This window comes from Scardinius erythrophthalmus (genome assembly GCF_964197995.2).
Source record: "Scardinius erythrophthalmus genome assembly, chromosome: 13".
Classification (NCBI taxonomy): domain Eukaryota; kingdom Metazoa; phylum Chordata; class Actinopteri; order Cypriniformes; family Leuciscidae; genus Scardinius; species Scardinius erythrophthalmus.
Window position 1 is genome coordinate 19,217,073 of NC_138233.1, and position 22,081 is coordinate 19,239,153.

At 36.6% G+C, this 22,081-nt stretch overlaps 2 protein-coding genes across 2 annotated transcripts in view; one reads left to right on the forward strand and one right to left on the reverse strand.

Moving 5' to 3' along the window:
- On the forward strand, positions 1-9,953 carry sash3 (SAM and SH3 domain containing 3). Its single transcript, XM_081383392.1, has 8 exons — positions 1-257; positions 2,673-2,765; positions 4,879-5,013; positions 5,579-5,723; positions 5,809-5,960; positions 6,730-6,939; positions 7,052-7,196; positions 7,296-9,953. The coding sequence occupies exons 1-8, from the start codon at positions 195-197 to the stop codon at positions 7,514-7,516; spliced, it is 1,164 nt and encodes a 387-aa protein (XP_081239518.1). The 5' UTR covers positions 1-194; the 3' UTR covers positions 7,517-9,953.
- The window catches only part of zdhhc9 (zDHHC palmitoyltransferase 9), a 25,959-nt gene continuing 12,272 nt past the window's right edge, over positions 8,395-22,081 (reverse strand). Inside the window, exons 3-9 of the mRNA XM_081383393.1 lie at positions 19,316-19,474; positions 17,835-17,972; positions 14,891-14,939; positions 14,472-14,574; positions 12,624-12,727; positions 12,313-12,421; positions 8,395-10,636 (exon numbers count right to left, since the gene is read on the reverse strand). Coding sequence (XP_081239519.1) covers positions 10,469-10,636; positions 12,313-12,421; positions 12,624-12,727; positions 14,472-14,574; positions 14,891-14,939; positions 17,835-17,972; positions 19,316-19,474 — 830 coding nt within the window. The 3' untranslated portion in view covers positions 8,395-10,468. The remainder of the gene's footprint in view (positions 10,637-12,312; positions 12,422-12,623; positions 12,728-14,471; positions 14,575-14,890; positions 14,940-17,834; positions 17,973-19,315; positions 19,475-22,081) is intronic.

Sequence of the window (22,081 nt, forward strand, 5' to 3'; positions counted from 1 at the left end):
TCCACTCCAGCGATCAGAGAAGAGCTTTTCTTTTGCCTCTTCCTCCTCTGGTGGCTTTTGTCGTTCTGTGAGTGGAGCACCGTGGCAGCGAGACAGAAAGGAGTTAGTTGAGCACAGTCGAGTGTCATACTGCCACATCTATAGTTGTGGTCCTCAGAGTCAGGAGAATATTGCCCACCCACAGCTGGACCAACATGTTACGGCGGAAACCATCCAACGCATCTGAAAAAGAGCAGGCTCAGGTGCAAAAGAAGAAGGTAAGAGTTTGTGCCTTAATTGCGGCCCGGTTTTGAAGAGTTGAAGCCTGAGTAGAAATGATGTTTTTGGAGGACCCCTCTGGGGGTCTAAATTCCCAAGAAGTTTAAACACAAAGAGTAAATGAAAAGATGCACCAGAGCAGAACATGTGCTTTTGTTGCTGGTCGTTTGAATCAACAGTAGGGTTTTTCAAATGCTTTCATTCATTAATGTGAATAATAGTCCTATTGTAATATGTCCCGTTTGTCTTCAGACCTGTCATTTTTAACATTAAGAACTGAAACTGTATGATTGTTCTGGGTTTATGCATGGCTGCAGCAGTTCCTGTAGAAACACATCAGACCGCAGCACACATCCTGAAGCAGTTCATACCTCATCAGTGCAAAGCATCCAAACACATCTCCTGAATTCAAAGTGACGCTCGCGTACGTCTTCACAGCCCGATCCACTCAACTTCTCCTTCAGCGGTTAACTGCTTCTATAGCATTACTCTTATTTTCCATTTGATTCGCATCTTGCGTGTGATAACCAGCAGTTTCGATATTTCTCCTCTCTGAAACTGCAGGTGTTTCATAAATGCATGTAACCCAAGCGAAGCGAGATCGGAAAATCTCGCTGTTGTGCATCACGGTTACTTTGATGACATTAGTTTTAAATCAAAGTCTTATATTCTTATCCAGAGCAGAGGATGTAGCATTCGGTTGAAGTTCATTTGCATGGTGTAAATGAAAACACTTCACCAATCTCAAAATGCTGCAGTTTCCTCTTTGGTCATGGTTTAGATTATGAGTAATCATTTCAGCCCGAGATCTGTCAAAAATACATTTCAACATCTTATGATGATGCGGCAGAATGTTGTCACAGTTTTGGGGAAATTAATAGGGAAGGTACATGCTACACTATGATTTCCGCAACAGTGTAACTATTTCATTTAATATGATTTTCAAAGAGAAGCAAACTCTTGTCATTTTACTAGTTTTGACCAGCTGAACGATCTCTTCTCGCATTTGGTTGGTTTAGCAGATTGCAGTCTGTTGTGTGTTGTCTGCACAGCTCTGCAGGGATTGGCTGTTACATGCCCACTTCCTGTGCTGAAGAAAAGTGGCGCAGAGAAAGGTTTAGATAACAGAAAAAGTCAAATTGGAACAAATATGCACAGCAGCCCACAGAACCCACACTGAAGGATTTGATCATTTATAAAAAAAAAAGTGCCTCAATTATGAATGAATCAACTCTGGTTCAACTCTAACAAGCCACACTTTGCAAAACAGTGTCTCTTACAGTTTAAATGCATAGGTATATTAGCCTATAAATTAACATCATGTGATAAATAATTACTTTATTTGAAATGCCCAAACCAGGCCATGATGACCTTTGGCCCACCATGCCATATCAGAATATGGTTACACTTTATTTCGACAGTCCAACTACATGTCACCAAACTCTCATTAGAGTGTTAGTAGAGTATTAGTAGACTGGTTGGGTTAGGGTTTGAAAAAGTTGACATGTTACTTATTGTCAGTAGAATGTCTGTTGCGTACCATCAAAATAAAGTGTTAGCAGATATTAAGCAGACAGTCTACTAATACTCTAATAGCTGGTTGTTGACATGTAGTTACTTAGTAGAAAGTAACTACTAAGTTACTACTAAGTAACTAATAAGTAACTAAGTAATTACTTAGTAGTAACTTAGTAGTTACTTAGTAGAATGTCTAGTGGACCATTGAAATAAAGAATTTTTTTTTATGTTAATATAATACAGTTGGATATAATTCAAATTCATTCCAATGGCCCTTAATTAGGCTAAGTGTGATTTTTGTCCCTTGATAGTTGGAAGTATGGGCAGATCTGATACAGACTGGCACATTGCTATTGCTATATTTTCATTTACACTGAGCTGTTACATTGACCTTGACACTGTAAAGTGTCACTAAACACATTTTCCTATCTGTGAAAACCTGACCATGACAGCTTATTTTTCATAGACGATTCAAAAGCTTTTCCATCCTACAAAACACTCACGAGTCATGCTTATAATTACGTCTGGTCTATGGATCTGAAAAAGATAGTGTGGATTTTTCTGCCCAAATGTTGCTCTGGAGGTTTGATAATGCTTCCAAATATTGATCAGGATATATGCTTGTGGAAATACAATAGCATTTAATGGCCATTATAATATGAGCTATACAGTATCGGTTAAACTAAACTGGATTTGTTCATGATGCGTAGAGATAACATTTCATCAGCATAATGCTGGATGACTCTGCTGTTCACATTTTCCTTTTAATGCTCATGACCCAACGGCCTTATGGTTGAATGCATAGGACCTACATCCATCTATCCGTCCGTCTGTCTGTATCTGAATACTACTGTGACTTTAAATGTCTCTGATGAGAAACTGTTCTGTCTTCGTAGCTGTCTCTGCAAAGATCCAGCAGCTTCAAAGACTTCATGAAGCCAAAGCCATCGTCACCTGTAGTGTGCCCTGAGGCTACCTTGGATGAAACTGTAAGTGCAGTAGTTTGTTATATGGAGATGAAGTTGCTGTACTCAAGCTTATGGGTATCAAAATATTAGATCATGTGTCGCTGTGCAAATTGACCAATATCTGCTGTTTCAGAGGAGAAAAACAGAATCTGTACTCATTTGCAGTCAGCATTAACATTCAGCTGCTAGAATGGTTCTTAATAACTGGTTCATCTCTAAAACCACGCTTTTAAAAATATCCAGACAGGATGTCATACTTTCATTAACCATTCAAGCAGAGAGCCTGCTTAACCTTCTGTCTGCTTTTAAGAGTAGACAGTGGTATCATTTTAATAATATTTTATACATATTTGTATATACATTACACTCTAAAAACTGCTGGGTTGTGTTAACCCAATGTTGGGTCAAATATGGACTAACCCAACGTTGGGTTAAAAATTCAATTTAAAAATGGACAAACCCAGCCGTTGGTTTACATTTTTAATGTAACCAATGCAATTTGTCCATTTTTAAATTGCATTTTTGTCCATTTTGATTTTGTCCAAAATGCAATTTGTCCATTTTTAAATTGCATTTTTTAACCCAACGTTGGGTTAGTCCATATTTGACCCAAAATTGGGTTAACACAACCCAGCAGTTTTTAGAGTGTACCTTTCAAAACTTTTGGGTCAGTAAGATTTTATTTTTTAAAGGAAATTAATACTTTTATTAAGCAAGGATGCATTAAATTGATTATTGTTTTTTGTTACAATAGATTAATGTTTACACTAAAAAATGCTGGGTTGTTTTAACCCAATTTTGGGTCAAATATGGACTAACCCAACATTGGGTTAAAATGCAATTTAAAAAATGGACAAACCCAGCCGTTGGGTTACATTTTTAAATTGCATTTTTAACCCAATGTTTGGGTTAGTCCATATTTGACCCAAAATTGGGTTAAAACAACCCATCATTTTTTTAGAGTGTACAATTTTACTGTTCTTTTGAACTTTCTATTCAAAGTATCCTGAAGAAAAAAAAAACATGCATCACAGTTTCCAATAAAATATTGAGCAGCTCAACTGTTTTCAACATTGGTAATAATGTTTGAGCATCAAATCAGCATATTAGAATGATTTCTGAAGGATCATGTGACTTTCCCATCACAGGAATAAATGACATTTTTAAACATATTAAAGTAGAAAACTCATTTTAAAGTGTATGTAATTGTATTTTTACTGTATTTTTGCTCAAATAAATGCAGCCATGGTGAGCTTCTTTCAAAAATCTTACCGACTCCAAACATTTGAAAAATATTGTATATTATTTCACTATCAAATAAGACACTATTTTATCATAGCCTAATAAATAAATTTACATAAAAATAAATAATATACATTTTATAATAGCCTATATATTGTTGTTAAAACAATGTCCATTGTCTGTTTGATAACAAAAGTGTTGAACAGTGTGGAATAGCTTTCTGTGGAGGAGTTCAGGGATAATCAAATCAAAGGTATAATGTAACAGACTGATGTAAAATCCCCGTGACGCTGACAGGTACTTTTGTTTTCACTGTGCCTTTGATAACAGCACACGCTGTCCTCACAGCAAACGCAAGAGCCTCTGACATTTCGAGGTAGAGCTCATAGAGGAGGAGCCAGAGCCACATTGACTCACTGGCACAAAAACCACCGTCACAAACTTTACTGGAAATCATGCGTAAAAGAGGGGCCCACCGCTTTAAAACTAACACTACTTATACTGCGGTTATACCGCAAACAAATGTGTGCTGATTCAGCTCAGCCAGGACAAACATGGCACTGCTGAACCATGGCAGATTAGAAATGGGTTATGAATAACACATCAAAAAACTGCAAACCGAAATTAAAAACAAAGTCACAGTGAGGTTACTTGAGGTAAATCAAGGCAATTAGTTCTAACAGAGTTCTGTCTCAGTTTCTTTAACCATGGAGCTAGGAAACAGAACAGCCAGTCTAGCAACAATTATTCATTGCCGGTAGCTCTTTTTAGACAACACAAGGGGAAGTTTGATGAGTCGATAAGACAAATATAGTTGCTAAACTGAACAAGTGCACAGTAAAAACAACTGACAATTACTGAGAGCATCTTTTTTGTGTGAAATTTCTTACAGAAGTTTGAGGGTGCACCACCAGAGGATTCAGGTAAAAGTAACGGAAAACTTGGAAAGAAATGGAGAAATGTCATATCTCGCACAATGACCCGTAAAACATCCAAGATGGTGCAGAAAGCCCTTGCAGAGGAGGGGGTGAGTCTAAATTATTTTTAGCATTTCAAGTTGTGTAAATTAAATTACATAGGCTACATTATTTTATAAATTATATGTTTAATTGGCATTTATAAAATAGCCTTAAACTATAGTAGTAAATGCTATAAAAGTGCATGATACCTAATGCATTAATTAACTGAACCAAGTTACCATGTTTAAATTCACATTTAAAATCTGTGGTAAAATTCATTTAAAATATCTCAGTCCCAGAAACGGTGTGTTTTTTTTTTTTTTGTTGTTGTTTTTTTCCTTTTCTTTCCTTTCCTTTCCTTACCTTACCTTACCTTACCTTACCTTACCTTACCTTACCTTACCTTACCTTACCTTACCTTACCTTTACTTTACTAGTAATTTTCTAATCTAAGCAACCATCTAAGAAACACTTAATAACAGCTTGAATGTGTCTCCCCCATGTGGATGAAATCAGGATATGTTACACAGTCAGCACCTCAGGGTGTTTCCAGTGGTTAAAGATAGGTCACAAAGAAATTCATGAGGATATGAATTCAAATAAACTGTAAATTGTTACATTTGTTGATTTCAGAATGAGAGTGGGGAGGACGGCTCTATGTCTCCCATGTCTCCGAGCGACTGGATGCCAGATCTCAGTGCTGGGAACAGAACATCTGTGTGCTCCAACAGCTCAGAGGACACCATGCACAGCCCTCTCTCACGCCAGCTCTCTGGATGTAAGCAATCTCAGACCAGCACAATATCTTGGCTAAACCAATATCATACAAGGCTGATTGATTTTTCTTTTTTTCTGATGTGCAGGTTCTGACAGACAGAGTTTGGACAGTGGCTTCAGCCAGAGAGACAGTATGAGACTTGAGGACAACAGCTACGCAGGGCCCTTCTGTGGCAGAGCCCTTGTCCACACTGACTTCACCCCCAGTCCATATGACATGGAATCCCTCAAACTACAGGTCAGTTTTTTAAAATGTGCTGTTTTTGGACACATTTATCAACAATGTCGACATAAAAGATGAGTTTATAAAAAAAAAAAAAAAATTATGGTAGTCATTTATTTATGTATTCTTCTCTTCTTATTTGTTTTTAAATACATTTTAAATCAATTGGTTCATTTTTTTTCCATTATTTTTTTTTTTGTTTATGCATCTGTTGTGATTCATTTTATGAAAAGCACTGAATTATCCTTGTGTAATGTGCTATATAAATACACTTTCCTTGCTTTCTGTGTAACACAAAAAGAGTAATTCTGAAGGACTATTATAAAAATTGGTGTATTTTTTTACCCATAAATTATGGCATTTACATGGCATTTTGAAGAAGAAAGACTTTCATAATAATAGAATAGTATTTTATATTCTATTCAAAACATACATCAATAATCTTTTATTTACAACTTTGAAAAAAATATTTTTATATAGTGCTGGCTGTCCTTTTCTATACAGTTACAATGCACTGAAGCCTTCAAGCTTTCAAGCCTTCAAGCAAGTGGTCCACACATTTAATGTTTTTAGAAAATATAGCACATCATTTTTGAAGCTTGAAAACTGCATGGGTGAAAATCAAAATAATTTTGGGGGATTACTAATCCTTGAAAAAAAAAAAAAAAAATATATATATATATATATATATATATATATATATATATATATATATATATATATATATATATATATATTTGTAGTATATTGTATGCAGTGCATTGATATTTTTCAAAACACACAGAAAGGAGACATCATCCAGATTATTGAGAAGCCACCAGTAGGCACCTGGACTGGTAAACTCAATAACAAAGTGGGCTCCTTTAAATTCATCTACGTCACAATACTACCAGAGGAGGACACGCCGCCAAAGAGGAAGCGATGCCACAGTCACGGACGCCAGAAACCAAAACCAAAAACCTTGGAGGAAGTTCTGGAGAGAATAGGCCTAACTGTAAGCCTCAAGTTACTTTCATTGCTTTTTTCTTTTAAATTTGTGTGTCATTTCATCATAGTGCAAGAGGATCTGCTATTTGACTTCTTGTGATTGACCACTGTGTGCCCAGGAACTGGGATCTCTCCTGTCCATGCATGGCTTCCAGAGCTTGGAGGACTTCACCGGCCTGAAGGAGTCTCACCTGAACGAGCTGAACATTACAGACCCTGAGCAACGTGTGAAGATATTGAAAGCAGCAGAACTGCTTCATGACTGTACGTCCAAGTAGAGCCATTGAGTCTAGACTGTAATTGTGTCCAACATAGTTATAATTGAAGTCTGTTTGATGTACTAACATCCACTCTGTTCTCCAGCGGAGGACGAATCCGATACCGAGGAGCAAAAGACTGAAATGCCACGGGACTCGGGTTGTTACGAGAGCACAGAGAATCTGTCAAACGGACGTGAGGAGCCACAGGTGGAATCCCAACCGGAGCCAGAAACAGATCCGGACACAGAAACAAAGCTCAATGCTGTTCAGGAACAACTGGAGGGGATGAAGGTGGAGGAAAGCTCTGAGAATCAAACAGAGTGAAGCCATCAGAATGTTCTTTTGATGAATGTTCCTGCTTCTCTAAAACTTTTAACCTCTCTATAATGGATCGAGAGTTTCATAACCACATGCTGGATTGAATTCCACGAAGGAAACTATTTTATATGCACAGCCCATACAGAAGCCAGTAGGTCCTCTTAAAAGGTCTTGTAGGTACTATCATCTATAACCGTAGTCTTTCTCTTTGACTTTATTGGTCAGAACGTCTGACACCACATTAAATACCTTCAAAAGACTTTGAAATCTAACTGAAACAACGTTTTTTGAGGGATTTTGAAAAACTGACTTCACACCAAGCAATATGCCATGGATTAAACCTAAGGCTATGTTCTTACATCATAAAATAAGCAGCATGGTGGTGCCCCAAATATTGATTTTACTCACAAGGTTAAATATTCAAGACATCTATTATGGTAAATGACATGTAATTATATGTGTGATCTAACTGTGATTCTCTAACATCTGAGAAGTTTCATCATCATCATACCTTTAGCTATGAAGTAGCATTTTATAGACTACTATTCTTCCGTTTCTGGCCTGATGAATGTACAGAGTAATACGCAATTAATGCACTCATTTTTTTGCTTTTCTTTTGTTGCCAGGAATGAAAGAGGAAAGGCACATTGTTTAGTCAATGCACATGTACTTGCATATTATTCTTTTGCTTCTATAGTCAATGATTTTGGTTCCTGTTTGTTATAATATGGTTTATTTTTTTCAAAGCTATTGTTGTTTATTCAATATTTGTATTTCCTTTTTACTGTTCCGTTTGTCTTGATATTGATGTCTGTACTTTCAGGGTTTGCTTTTTTAACAAACAAAAAACGAAATTTTGAAACTACTATAACCACAAAGAAATTGTAATAATACCATATAATTTAATGAACATACATTTACACACAAATTCATAAAGTAGAAAGTGGAGAGTATGAGGATATACATGATCACAGTGTTATTACCAAGCAAACTGAACATAACCCAATTCGTGATGACGTACAATGTGTACATTATGCATCGCATCCACATATCTAGAGCAGACCATCATTTGCTAATATTCCAAACTTACACATTACACTGACTTGGCATTAAAGATTTTGATTATTTATGTGCCTCATTTAGTAAATTAGCATATTAGCATATGACACAAAATTCATGATAAAAACAAAGTAGTGGGATTGATTCAGCGCAACTTTAAGCACATTTCCATATACTCAGTAATACCTTCAGCCTAGCAAATTAATATTCACATCTTCCATACACAGTAACAGTGTAAACAATCATCACAATTGTTCACACCACTGCACTCGTTTGCTATCAACTAAACATCTGAAGCACATTCTGTTAGTTATGTAGGACTACATTTCCTGCAATAACGGACTTTTACCCTCAACACATTTTTCAACACCAAACAAATGAATGCATCTCACAAACATTCCAGTTCATACACTTCCAAATGCTTTGAGATGGCACTGAACGGGTATCCATTTTAAGCTGGCTTTTCCAAATCTTTAATTCACTTATCAATACTGCCCTGTGTAGCTGGTTATGATGAGAAACGCATGTAAAAATATATTATCGGTCCCTGAAGTCTGTAGATGTGTCCCTTACAAGTGGCCATTAACATACTACAGTGAAATTAGTAAAGGTGACTACATTGCTCATTCGCTTCTACAATGGGGCAAGTTTTGCTACCTTAAACATGGTTAAAAAAAATGTGTGGAAAACAAGCACAATTTAAAGATATTTCTCAACTGAATGCAAGAGCATGCTTAAATGACAATGAAGATGGATTGGTCAACTAGCCGTTTCCATGCCTAGACTCATAAAGGTTCATTTTCAGATGTAAACTTTATCTTTAATTTATTCTGTGTATATGTAATATCCAACTCTTAGAAAAAAGGAAGATGTGGAAAGATCGTATGATGCTCAAATGTCAGGCGGTTGTGTAAAGAACTCCCTAAATAAGACAATATGGAGGGAATGTATTAACTTAAAGATCAAAATAATAATCATAACAAATCAGGCATGTTGTCCACTTCTTATAGGGAATTTGCAGCTTCTCAGTTACCTTTACAATATGTACATTAACTCCATGGCTTTTTTGCGTTCTGACAGATCATTAGCATTGTATAAAAATGACATTGACTTGCATGTACAGGTATGAGTAGTATGGGGCATTATGGAGCCTTCTGTAGATGTAATGGTAGAGCATAGATAAGGCACTCTTACTGATGCAAATCGGCCTGTACTCACTGGCACATACATCTGACAGCCTCTGCTTTCTACCATCCATGCTGATTGTAAAATCAAGTCTGAGCTTAACTTTCTGAGTTAAATCACATTTATAACTGACTGACTTACTAAGCTGATCCAAATGACCCCATCAACAGAATAAAGCGGTTTTGTTGGGCCTAACGTCAGTTTATGACTAAAGCACTTTTCCTTATCACACTTTAAAAAAAAAAAAAGAAAGTCTAATCCAAAGGGCATTTTTCACAAACTACTACAGAAGCAAGTTATGGGTTTTACAGGGCACACAAATGGTTAGGAATAATGGAGGCAGGCTATACAGAAACGAGTAATGACACTGAAAAAACAACCGAACATTTCACAAGCTCTTTCAAGGGAAATAATGTCCTCGTTACGTTTAAGGGTAGCCTATTCTAATCTGTCTCAGTCTATGGCTCCACATTTCCCTCATTGTGAGTTTCATCATGCTGTGATTCAGAGAGGAGAGTCTCAAGACCTCCAGATCTAGTCTCGAGTGCTAGCGCAGGATTCAGGCTGGATAACTCGCTCTGCGAAAGAGTATCAGAGAACATAGGCCACTGTTTTTAAAGTCACTGTTTTTGAGTCAAAACAGTTTTTCTGTGTGTGTTCCTTCATGTGAACACATTCAGAGGTTTGAGAGAATTCTGGAGAACGCGGCCAAAGCTAGTGGGCCGACTCTTTGATGACCCCAGGGACGACGGCATTGGGGGAAGTTGGCGAGGGGGGTTTCTCATCTTTAGGGGAGCTGGCGCTCTTCTGGGTACCTGCACCAATGCCAGGTTTGGCTTCATCAGGGGTGTGCTCATTGGGAATCAGGGGAGCTGAGGATTTCTGCAGGAAGTGCAAACACACCGTTATCAATTAAAGAGTGATATTCACATCAATGTGAATGTGTGAGTGCCATCGTTCTTAACCAGGGTTAAATGTACACCACTAGGTACTTAAACAGGTTTCAGAGGGAACCTGGAAAGATTTTGTAAAGCCAAAGTGTCTAATAAAGTGCAACAGTGCCCACCCAATCATATCATTACAAACTGCTAAAAAAAGCTTTTATTTTTATTTTTAAGTACAAGACTGTGTACTTAAAGGGATAGCTCACCCAAAAATGAAAATTCTGTCATCATTTACTCGCCCTCAATTTGTTTCAAACCTGTATGAGGTTTTTTTTTTGTTCTGCTGAACACAAAAGAATATATTTTGAGGAATATGGCTAATTAAACAGTTGATGGGGCACCACTGACTTGCATAGTATGGAAAACAATACAATAGGCAGAACAAAAACATTTATACAGGTTTGGAAAAAATTGAGGGCGAGTAAATGATGACAGAATTTTTATTTTTGTGTGAACTATCCCTTTAACGGCTTTAATGAGGGAAAGAACTACAATCCCAAAAAGCATTGTGAATGATGAATCATATTACAATTATTGAGAAATACAAAACTATTGATTTAAATAGTTCAATATATAATATTTTATTGAAAAAAGTTTATTGAAAAACATGCATATTTGCAAACAGATTTTTCAGTAGTGTGAGTGTGTAGAGAGACTAACTCAATTAAATCATTTGCAGTGCTTCATGGGAGTTGGAAGCTGCCACAGTATTATTTTGGTGCAATTTGCTTGTTTCGATTCTCTGGTTGGTGGAGATTTCTTTGCAGAATTATGGGTAATGTAGTTTTTCACCAATAATTTCACGGTTAAACACGGTTATATGTATATATTGAGAATATATGTTGTGAAATGCGTGTATGTACACACATTTCACAACATATATTCTCAATATATACATATAATCGTGTTTAACCGTGGAATATATATGCTATCAATTTACACCCTCATAGCTCACAGTAGGTCTGTCTTCAACAGTGTTTATGTTATCATTAAAAATCAATGAATAGGATTTATACTTTGGGAAGCTTATTAAAGAGAGAGGAAACTAATTGATTCTTAGGTGAATCATCATAATAGTGGTCATGGCCAATTGATGATAATTCTGAATTGTCTTCACTATAATACAATTTTAAAGGAAAAAAGGAGTTAAAATGCTTCTATGGGAGAGCATAAGACAAAAATCATCTTATACAGACTGCACTAACAAAAAGCAATTTCTAGCCAATTAAATATTTTAGAGCCAAGCATAACTAGAAAAATATATAGAAGAAATGGTTAAAAATATCAGTTTTAAAATTCCCTGATGTTTTTTATGTTCATGGGAACCCTGATCCACCTTTAAATTTTTACTGATATATGTTTAGGGTCTTTACCGATATAATGGACATGCAGAGCTGTACAAACTTCAGCACTATGACTATCTGCCTTATGAAAGCCACATCAAGCTAAAACCGCTTAATTCATTCATTTACTCCACTTGGTTCTTTTCCCTGACCTTCTAACCCTCCCAGCTCTTAGGGTAATTGATTTAGGATTATTGCAGACTCACTACTCAACGCACAGTAAAGCAGCCAGCAACATTTCTGCCTAATGTACACTGGCTTGTTCACTTACTGTGGTTTGTGAAACAGGGTTGCTGCCCTTATTGGTAGAAGCAGCAGACGCATCGGAAGGGGCGGGGCTAGACGAGTCTTCCAGCATCACACCTCTTCTGTCCAACACACTGGAAGGAGAGAAAGACAGAGATATATAATCTTGTGTTTAGAAGTGGCACAAACCATGTAGCATCTGCAAAGAAATGATGGAGCTTTTCCCAAAACTAAAATTACCAGTAAAGGCCTTCATATCTAATGCAATGACATCCAAAGTACCAAAATACTTTTTGGAGCCACTGTATACAAGCAAAACTACAGTAATCTTCCTACCTGGGGTAAGCAGGGCCACACAGAACCTCACAGCAGTTCTTAAAGATGTTCTTGTGACTGTAGGGGTTCTGCACACGGTTCTTTCCCGACCACGAACCTTTGATCTGTGCAGAAGAGATGAAGGACTTAAAACTTCGAAAAGAAAACCAGCACAATGTCAGAACAGCTGTCAAGTTCTGATTCAACCTTCAACCTTCAACCTTCAACTGGATCTTAACTCTGATGTTTTATGTTTTAAAGCGTCCGTGCAAATGAGAGGCTTGATAAAAAAGAATCTCTTATTTATTATCCTTTATTCAAAAGTGCTGTTTCAGTTCTAGCCATCCCTATGGATTTCATTTGATCTAGTCAAGCGCTTCAAGGTTCTTCATCTTAAAAAGTCATGCTGTTACTGTTTCATCTGCTCCTAGATAGAAATGTATGTATGTATGCATCACAGGCAAATCTAAAAAAGATTTCATGCATGGTATTCCCCAACAGAAATGTTACCAGCTTCGGGTTTCAGTATGTAGTTTAGTTGTATCCGAATTGTATCTGCAGGTATTGATGAATCTATTATAAGCAGGATCCAATTTATACAAAATCAAAGGCGAACAACCATCATGTCACATCATATTACTTGCAGCACTTGCATCCTTCTCTGAAGCTTCCTCCCTTTCTCTCTCTTTTTTCCTCATTAACAGGAAAAGAAGGGCCAGAGGGCAAATGTGCCAAGAAAACATTAAATTAATCATTAGGGGTAAGTGTGAAAGTGCCACAGAACTACAGATTATGCTAAACTAAATCAGAGCACTCAAACTGCTGCAGGAAATCTAAGCACTATATATGCACTATATATGTGTGCGTTTGTTCACTATATATGAATTTGTTTAAGCATACATTTTAGATATTTTTCATGAATAGGGTACACAACAGGATATGAAATTCTCCGTTTTTTTTATTTATTTATTTTTGTAAAATGATCACCAAAAGGAGATGCTTAACCTTTAGAAAATGTTGATCGGAGTTTAAATTATTATTATTTTTTTCATTTAAGTTTTTTTTAATTATTATTATTATTTTCTGTGGGGTTTGGAATTTTTGCACCCATTACTTAATTATTGTGTGACTTTTGCAACTAAATATCCTTAATAAACCCTGATTTCTGTGATTTTCTAGCAAATTAAAATGAAGCCTAAAATGTATAATTAGACTACATTTTTAATTATTAGACGTAGTATATTTAGATTTCATTCCAATAATAAGGAACTTTACGTGGTAACAGCATTAGCAAAATGTGGGACTCAAATGTCATATTTTTATTTTATTTTTATTTATTTTATTTAATAGTTTTTAATTAATTAATAGTTCATAATTAAAATTAGCATTAAAAAGATAAAAAAATATATTTTTAATACGAGTTAAATATCAGTTCAACAGTTTGGATACAGTCACAAAAGTAAAGAAATCAGAGGCCAAAAATGTCATAATATGATGTGCATAAACATCTGATGCATTTAAAGCTTCTTTTCATGCAAGGTTAATCTTATGTTACATAATAGCTTATCTAACAGCAAACATAAAAACATGGGATTTATGCCTCTAGTGCTTTAAAAACGTAATGAGACACCACTGTGTACCCTGTTCATAAACAGTGCCATAAATACTGTATATACTGTACATAAAACTCATGTTGAGATGTTCTCTGTGCTTTCTTATCGCAGAGAAGGCACTGTTGCCAAGGTGACTGCTGGATCTAGTGTGCTGAAATGCTCTTGGGCATGTGTTTATCTTTCCAGCCATGTGACAGCAGCAGGAGTCAAGAACCGACAGTAGACTTTGGAACAGACAGGTAAGAAACAGACTTACATCTTCATTGGTGGTCTGGTTGAGGGAAATCAAGTAGGTATGGAAGCCAGTCAATCCCACCACAGACCAGAGAGTGAAAAAACACACCAGAACCTCCAACACAGTGCAACGGGGAGTCAAGGACACAACATGCTCAAAAATATCTACAATATGCTGAAAAAAAAATGTGTTTGAACTTTGAAATATCTTTGTTCAGCAATACAAAAGGTTTTTATTTATTATATATATATATATATATATATGTGTATATATGTGTGTGTGTGTGTGTGTGTGCTATGTGCCTGTTCAACTGTTACACAAATAGTATGCAAACACTATGTTTAGCTTGATATATCATTCACAGCATGGCAGGTTTATCAGGAGCTCATTTTGTTTTCAAGTCTTCAGCTGGTGGCTCTGGAGCTAAAATCAAAGGATATGTTCCAGGAGTTTCTTTAATGGTATTCACAAATCCTGAGTCCACAGATCCTATAAAACACACAAAATTGTATTCATTTACATTATGTATCCATGCATGCATTGCAATCAGTAACTCACTGCATCAGAGGTCTCAGAATCTCACATTCTCTCTCCCATCATTACATGTTCAGAAGATTTTCACACATCCACCCACACTCTGCCAGTGCTGAGAAGTTAGCACTGTTCGTTTACATTCACCTTTTCAATCACAGTAGCTACGTTTGCATTCAGCCTCGCAATGTGATGAAGGAATAGTTTACCCAAAAATTTTAAATTTGTCATTATTCATCACCATCACAGGCTAGCAAACTGAAAGGATAAAAGACATACTATAAAAAGCATCAGAGAGTAGTCTGATACATAAATATACACTAAGATTTTAGGTGAGAAACATAACAAAATGCATGTCATTATTCACTAATGTATTAACCTACTTAGTAGCTCTTAAATTGAATATGACACCTATGGTGAAGGTTTGGCATGATGTCATTGGTTATGGGATAATTGAGAACCAATGATGTTTTTTGTTATGTTATTGATGTCCAACCTGCAATTTAAACTTAAATATCGTTCTGTGCGTCATACAAATCAATCATATGGCCTCAGGAGACTTGTATAATACAGAACACATTTTAGGGTAATTTGCAGTGGTTTTTAAAACAAATTGGATCTTGAAAGAAATAAATGTTGTGAAGATTATTTAAAAATTCTATTTTTGTGTTCCACGGGAGAAAATAACAGCATACCGGATTGGAATGACATGAGGGTAAATAATAACATAAGTTTTAGTTTTCGGCCAACTATCCCTTTAATAAATATGATACTGATATCTCAGTTAGAATGAAGTGTTTAAGTAAACACCTCAGTCTGAAAATATGATCTGACTGTCATCAATCCAAATTAAATTAAAGGGGGGGTGAAATGCTATTTCATGCATACTGAGTTTTTTACACTGTTAAAGAGTTGGATTCCCAAGCTAAACATGGACAAAGTTTCAAAAATTAAGTTGTACGTTTGAAGTATTTTTGTTCCAAAAATACTCCTTCCGGTTTGTCACAAGTTTCGGAAAGTTTTTTTCGAGTATGGGCATGTGTGACGTCAGATGTGGCGGAATTTCCTAATATGGGTCCTAAGGGCACTTCTCACTCGCGGGCGCGAGCGCACTCGTAGACCAGAGAGAGAAGAAAGCGAAAGCAGTACCTCATCAAAGCGCTCTGCTCGGCTTTTGGGAAGTCAGTGTCACCAAAGAAATGGGTTTTTGGTTGCCAGGGCAAGACAACCCTGCACAGATTCCCAAAGAACCCGGCGTTAAGGGACTAGTGGATGGAGTTTGTATTTTCTGAGCATCAACGGAGGTTGTGCAAGACTGTTTGTTCCCTGCATTTCAACGATGATTGTTTTATAAACAAAGCCCATATCGACGGATTTGCAGATCGTCCAATGCTTAAGGATCGAGCAGTCACAATGATAAAGGTTCGCGGTCGTGCGTTGGAACCGAGCGGTGAGTAAAACTGCTTCAAATGTCTCTGTGTGTTGTTAGCTCGGCGCGTTAGCACAGCTTTAGCTCCGCCCACACGGCCCGCCTCCAGCCGCTCGTTTTTTTCCGGAAAGACTCGGTACAGCCTATCTTTCTTTTATAAATATAATAAAACTAAAGACTTTTTGGAGATATGAAGGATGCAATACTACTCTATAGGTACTCAAGATTAACAGGAGATTGAGTGAAAATGAGCATTTCACCCCCCTTTTAAAGACAGATTGTAGGAGGTGGTGTATATCTTAACCTGTACAATAACTGCTATGTAAACCTTTAAATACAGCAGCTTTCACATTCAGATTAAAAAGTACCTTGTATGCAGCACAATACAACTCTCTCCCACCTGATGAGAAGAAAGCTTTCTAGGCATATTTTTAGATTCTGTATGTTAGAAATGCAAACATGCTAGTTACACACTGGGTTGGAGTTACCTACTGTGTCTACAATGGAAGAGACCGATAACTGCAGACACATATGGTAAGAATTATATTAGATTCAATGATTTAAATTAATAGGCCAGACATCGTTAACAGCACAAGCTGGATTCGATGAAAGGTCAGAACTGATTTAAAAACAACGAAAAATGAAAGCACATATGATATTTGAGAAAAAAGTTGTGTATTTCAAGTGGATCTGGGAAATAAAGTGATTGGCCTCACTCTTCAAAGAGTCAAAATGGAAATAGTGTAGACAGCTTTGTTTATTATAATAAGAGAGATCTAATTTTGTTGGGTGGTGATGTCTACATGATGTGTGAGTAAGGCTTTCTTTGACAAGACTCATAAGTTTCTTGTTGCTATGGCAATGTAGCAGCATTTTGTTTAAAGTACATGCACAGTAAACAGATATTTCTGTCTATACAGAGTCATATTCTATAAACCAGTCAAACTGCAGATTTTGTAAGTGCGAAGTTATTCAGACTAAAATCTGTGCACGTAAATAGTGTCATAAAAAAACGAATTACTGAATTATATCTCTATTATGATGCGTTTTACTTTGATATTGAGATCAGAGGCTCGGAGCAAATTGTCCAGGCATTTATGTGAATTCTGCTGCTCTCTCATCCTTGCAGTCTATGATGCACTTTGAGAAGGGACAGATCAAAGAGAGCAGACATTTACAAGAGCATAGAACCACACCTAAGAGAACAGCATTTGAGTACATATTGAGTGTCGCTTAAAGGCACTTGTTTTCCCAGAAACCTCGATCATTAAGCCAGTGTACCGTCTGTGCATTTTAAATGGTATCGATAACATGAAAATTTAATTCCCTCTTTCAAATAATTTGCTTTTGGATGTCTACACTAAAGATACATATGCACACCTATACACTCACACACAAACACATTTTCTTGCTGTGATACTCACGTAGAACCACATGGACGATGTCGAAGGCGAAGATATAGATGGTGAGTAGAGACAGCGAGAGTGTAAACAGGTAGAAATATCGGTAATTCCTCTTTCCTACGCAGTTTCCGACCCAGGGACAATGATGGTCAAACCGGTCTGAGGGAAGACGCACAGAATCTTGAGACTTTACAAACAAACTTTCTCATAACAATTTGTGAAAGCCTGAAAGTCAGTTTCTACATTCTAACAGTGATGGTGGATCTACTGACAGAGATGGGCAGATATTTTTAGCTGCTAAAAATATCTGGAGATGGTACCCAAACCAGAGATTGTATGTGCGGCAGGTGCAGGCCGCCCAAACAAATGGCCCTGTGTTCAGGATGACTGTGCAAAGAGAGCAAAACTGAGCCATCGGTGAACTCTCCAATATCCGCATTATGTATGTGTGAGCGAGTGAGTGTGCTGTCTGACTCATCTCTCAACAATTCACTATTATACTGAAGTGTCAAATGGCACGTACAGGTGCAACTATATCAAAAGGTAAGAATTCTTGGGTGTAGACATTATATATAAACAGCATTACATGTATTACTGTGCAAAAGTCTTAGTCACGTTAGTATTTTCACACAAGATAAGCCAGTTATTTATATCTTTTGCTTTAGTGTGTCAGTAGTTAATATCAGTTTACATTTCCAAATATTCCTTTCGCCATTAATTTTAATAATCCAATGAAGGAGTCTGACAACAGCCGGTATGATCCACACTGAGATCTGATCTCACCATCATGAGTCTGTCTGTGATTACATGAAGAAACTGAGACAGACTAAATCCAGAAGAACTGGGGCAATGTCTCCAAGACACTTGAAGAAACTTACCTGCAAAGCTACAGTACTGAGAAAAGTTTTAGGCACTTGTGTAGAGATGCTGTAAAGTGAGGATGCTTTCAAAAATAATATCATAAATAGATTTTTTTGTTTATCATCAATGTTTTTTGATGAACAGAAAATTCAAAAGAGCAGTATTTATAGTATTTAAAATATAAATCTTTTGCAATATTAAAAACAAGACACTTATCACTGTAAAGCTGCTTTGAAACAATCAGTTTTGTATAAAGTGATGAATAAATAAAAGGTGACTTGACTATAATTGTCACTTTTGATCAATGTAATGCATCCTTGCTGAATAAAAGTATTCATTTATTTTTTCTTTTTCTTTTTAATAACTGACTACCAAAATTCAGTCATTTAGAAAAAAAGCATATGGAAGTAAAATAATGACAAATGCTTTTGAAACAAAAAAGCTTGTTGAATTGCACTACTTGAAAAAAATATGCATTGCATTAACCATGCTTGCATTTTAACGCATTGTATTTTTAGGGCTTGCATTTTTATGGGCTGTTATTATTTTACTTCCATAAAAGCAAACCTCTTCTTGAAAAAGCCACACTATTTGAGGTACCACTCATAGCTGGTGTATAGGTTAAGGTTTCAAACACTCACCCACACAGTTGTCACAGATGCTGCAGTGGGAAGCACGAGGGGGTCTGAAGATCTTGCAGGTGTAGCAGTACTTCAGCTTGACGATCTGGTTGTTAATTTGCACATTCTTGATGCGAGGCGGAGGCCGCTGTCCAGCCAAGACGTTCCCATTGGCCGCTTCTGCAAGAGTTGGGTAGAAACAATAAACGTGGCAGCCAAGCTCTCCATATGCATGACACATGGCACAGCCACTGATGGAGGACTCACAAGGCTCAAGGGCACTCCAAGCAGTATGACTCAATGACACAAAGACACTTTATAGGAATAGGTCACCCTCAAATATAATGATTTTTGCACAAAAGTGAAATGTTAAGATGAAAGAGATTAAAATGCTTTTCTTAGAGTAAAGATTAACCAGCTCAATGCGAATATAAAAAAAGGATTTCAAAGGAAATTATTAGAAAACATGAAAAGGGTTAAGCCAGTCATTATCACAAAATAAACCTTTAAGAGCAGTCAGGACCAAATCTACATGAAATATTAATTTAAATTATCATGATTTGATTTGATTTACAGTTTGGTGATCATTATCTAAAATTATACCATGGTCTGGGTGAATACTTGATTCTGATTGGCTGCAGGGTGTCCATTAAAAAGTGATAGAGGACACCTAGTAAAGGAGTTCTGGTGAAACTGACTGTTTACCGTTCGAAATTAATAAATAAATGCGCTGGCTACATCAGCTGTGAGTAACCATAGCAACAGGCAGTAAACTGAAGGGTTCTACGAGCTGAGCGGACTATAAATATCTCCGGTTAGGCGTAACCAGGGAAACAAAGTTATTGTTTGTAAAAACTTTAGATTTCGATTGTAAAACTAATTAAAATATAAACTAACGTTTTAAAAATGTGTTATTTGGTAAGTGACCATGGTATAAGCGGGTTAATGCCCTTTGAGGTGTCCATTGTCAGGTATTAATGGACTTCGGCGGAGGCAACCGTTTCACGCCTCGCCGTCGTCCATTAATACCTGACAATGGACACCTCAAAGGGCATTAAACCTTACATATTTGACCACAAAATGATGCAATTGACCAATGCAAAAGGCATGTAATAAATTCTGGGGTGTACATATTAAAGATAAATTATTTTGGTGATTTTTGCCTTTATTGTGATAGGATAGTATAGAGTGGACAGGATGCGAGGTGAGAGAAAGAGGGAGGACAGGAACAGGAAAGGTCCGCAAGACGGGATTTGAACTTGGGTCGCCCGAAGCGCAACAGCGGTATTTGTCAGCGCACTGCCCACGAGGCTATCGGCACTGGGGGTGTACATATTAACACAAAACTTTTTCATGATTTATTGTCTCCTTGGATCTGAATGCTTTGAATGCAGATCCAGACCACTGATATAAAAATTTCATCTTTTCTACTCCCTCACCTTTATTTGCATTTTCTCAAAATGACTAATTTTCATCTGTACAATAATGAAGGCAAAGCACTTTGTTTACATTGCAAGACAAGACTCGAATTTCATCATGCAGTGGAAAAAGGTCATTTAATTTCCTTACATTTGTCAGCTCTGTACTTTTATACTCCGGGGAAGTGGCTGCATTAGCATTTGCTCAGGAGGCAGAACTACACTGCCTTCTAATCCACATGCCAGGGTTGGCTAAACCTGCACATCCGTACTTGCATCTGATCCAGCATTAGCCACTTTTAATCAGCAACACAGACATTCATCTAAAAATAGCATATTAAAGCTGGGATGTTGAAATCGAGCAGAGACGGCAGAGGAAATTTGTAGAAATCAATCTTTGCTCTGCCCTGCTGCAGTACTCAAACATAACTGCCCTGTTTTAAGAGAGAGGGTACAGTTGAATAAATACCAACATTTTGGCTTTGGTGCGATAGCGGTCTCAAAAAATAAAAAATAAAATAAAAAACAGCCTTGAGTGATTAAAGAATTGAAATTAAACCAGGGCTTTCAACACATTCAACAATTCGATGTAAATAATTTGTGAACATTGTTGTTGTTGACCTGATAATGCATTTAGTTCCTTTTTACTTACCAGCTATAATACCACACACTACTTTCTTTAAAAAGGTCTTTCTACAAAAATGTCTCTGTCGACTCAATGTACAAAATAAAATGATTTAATCAATTTAACTTAAACTACTGACTTTGACTTAAATTACAGAATGAAAAATATCTAATAAATTTGTTAAAAAAAAATACAAAAATAGGGCTATTAATTAAACTACTTAAATTAATTAATCGAATTAATTCAAGTGACCTTGAAAAAAATCTTTATCTTTAATCCTTATCCAGTAAATCACAAACAACTGGAAAAGTCATAGGGCCTTCCAATATCAACACAGAGGGTTGAAAACCACTAACTTAGGAGCTGTTCATACTGGACATGTTTTTTAGATGTTTCTAAACTTCAACATTCATTTACATCAATTCATTGTTATGCTTTTATGCCTGAATTTGCAATATGATGTTATCATAGTGCTGTATATTTATTGTACCATTTAATGTCTTTAGTACCATTATACAACACAACCCTATTAGAGAGAGCTGAAGAAAAATCAGTGAAAATAGGGGTTAGTGTATATATTATAATACAAGAGGTTACTGTGAGTTATCAGGGTTAAAGGAAATGATGTCCTGGTTTATTGAACATCAGTAATAACAAATGCTGCACCGCCCAAAGGCACCTCTGAGCATCAGCGGACGTGCTGATGTGTAACAACGGTTACACAAAGAGTAATCCAGGGAGGGG

Excerpts from the sequence above, each read along its gene's own strand:
- sash3 (XM_081383392.1), top strand. The coding sequence starts at position 195 with ATGTTACGGCGGAAACCATCCAACGCATCTGAAAAAGAGCAGGCTCAG. Across the intron at positions 5,014-5,578 it reads AAGCCCTTGCAGAGGAGGGG|AATGAGAGTGGGGAGGACGG; the intron begins GTGAGTCTAAAT and ends TGTTGATTTCAG. Across the intron at positions 6,940-7,051 it reads TGGAGAGAATAGGCCTAACT|GAACTGGGATCTCTCCTGTC; the intron begins GTAAGCCTCAAG and ends CTGTGTGCCCAG.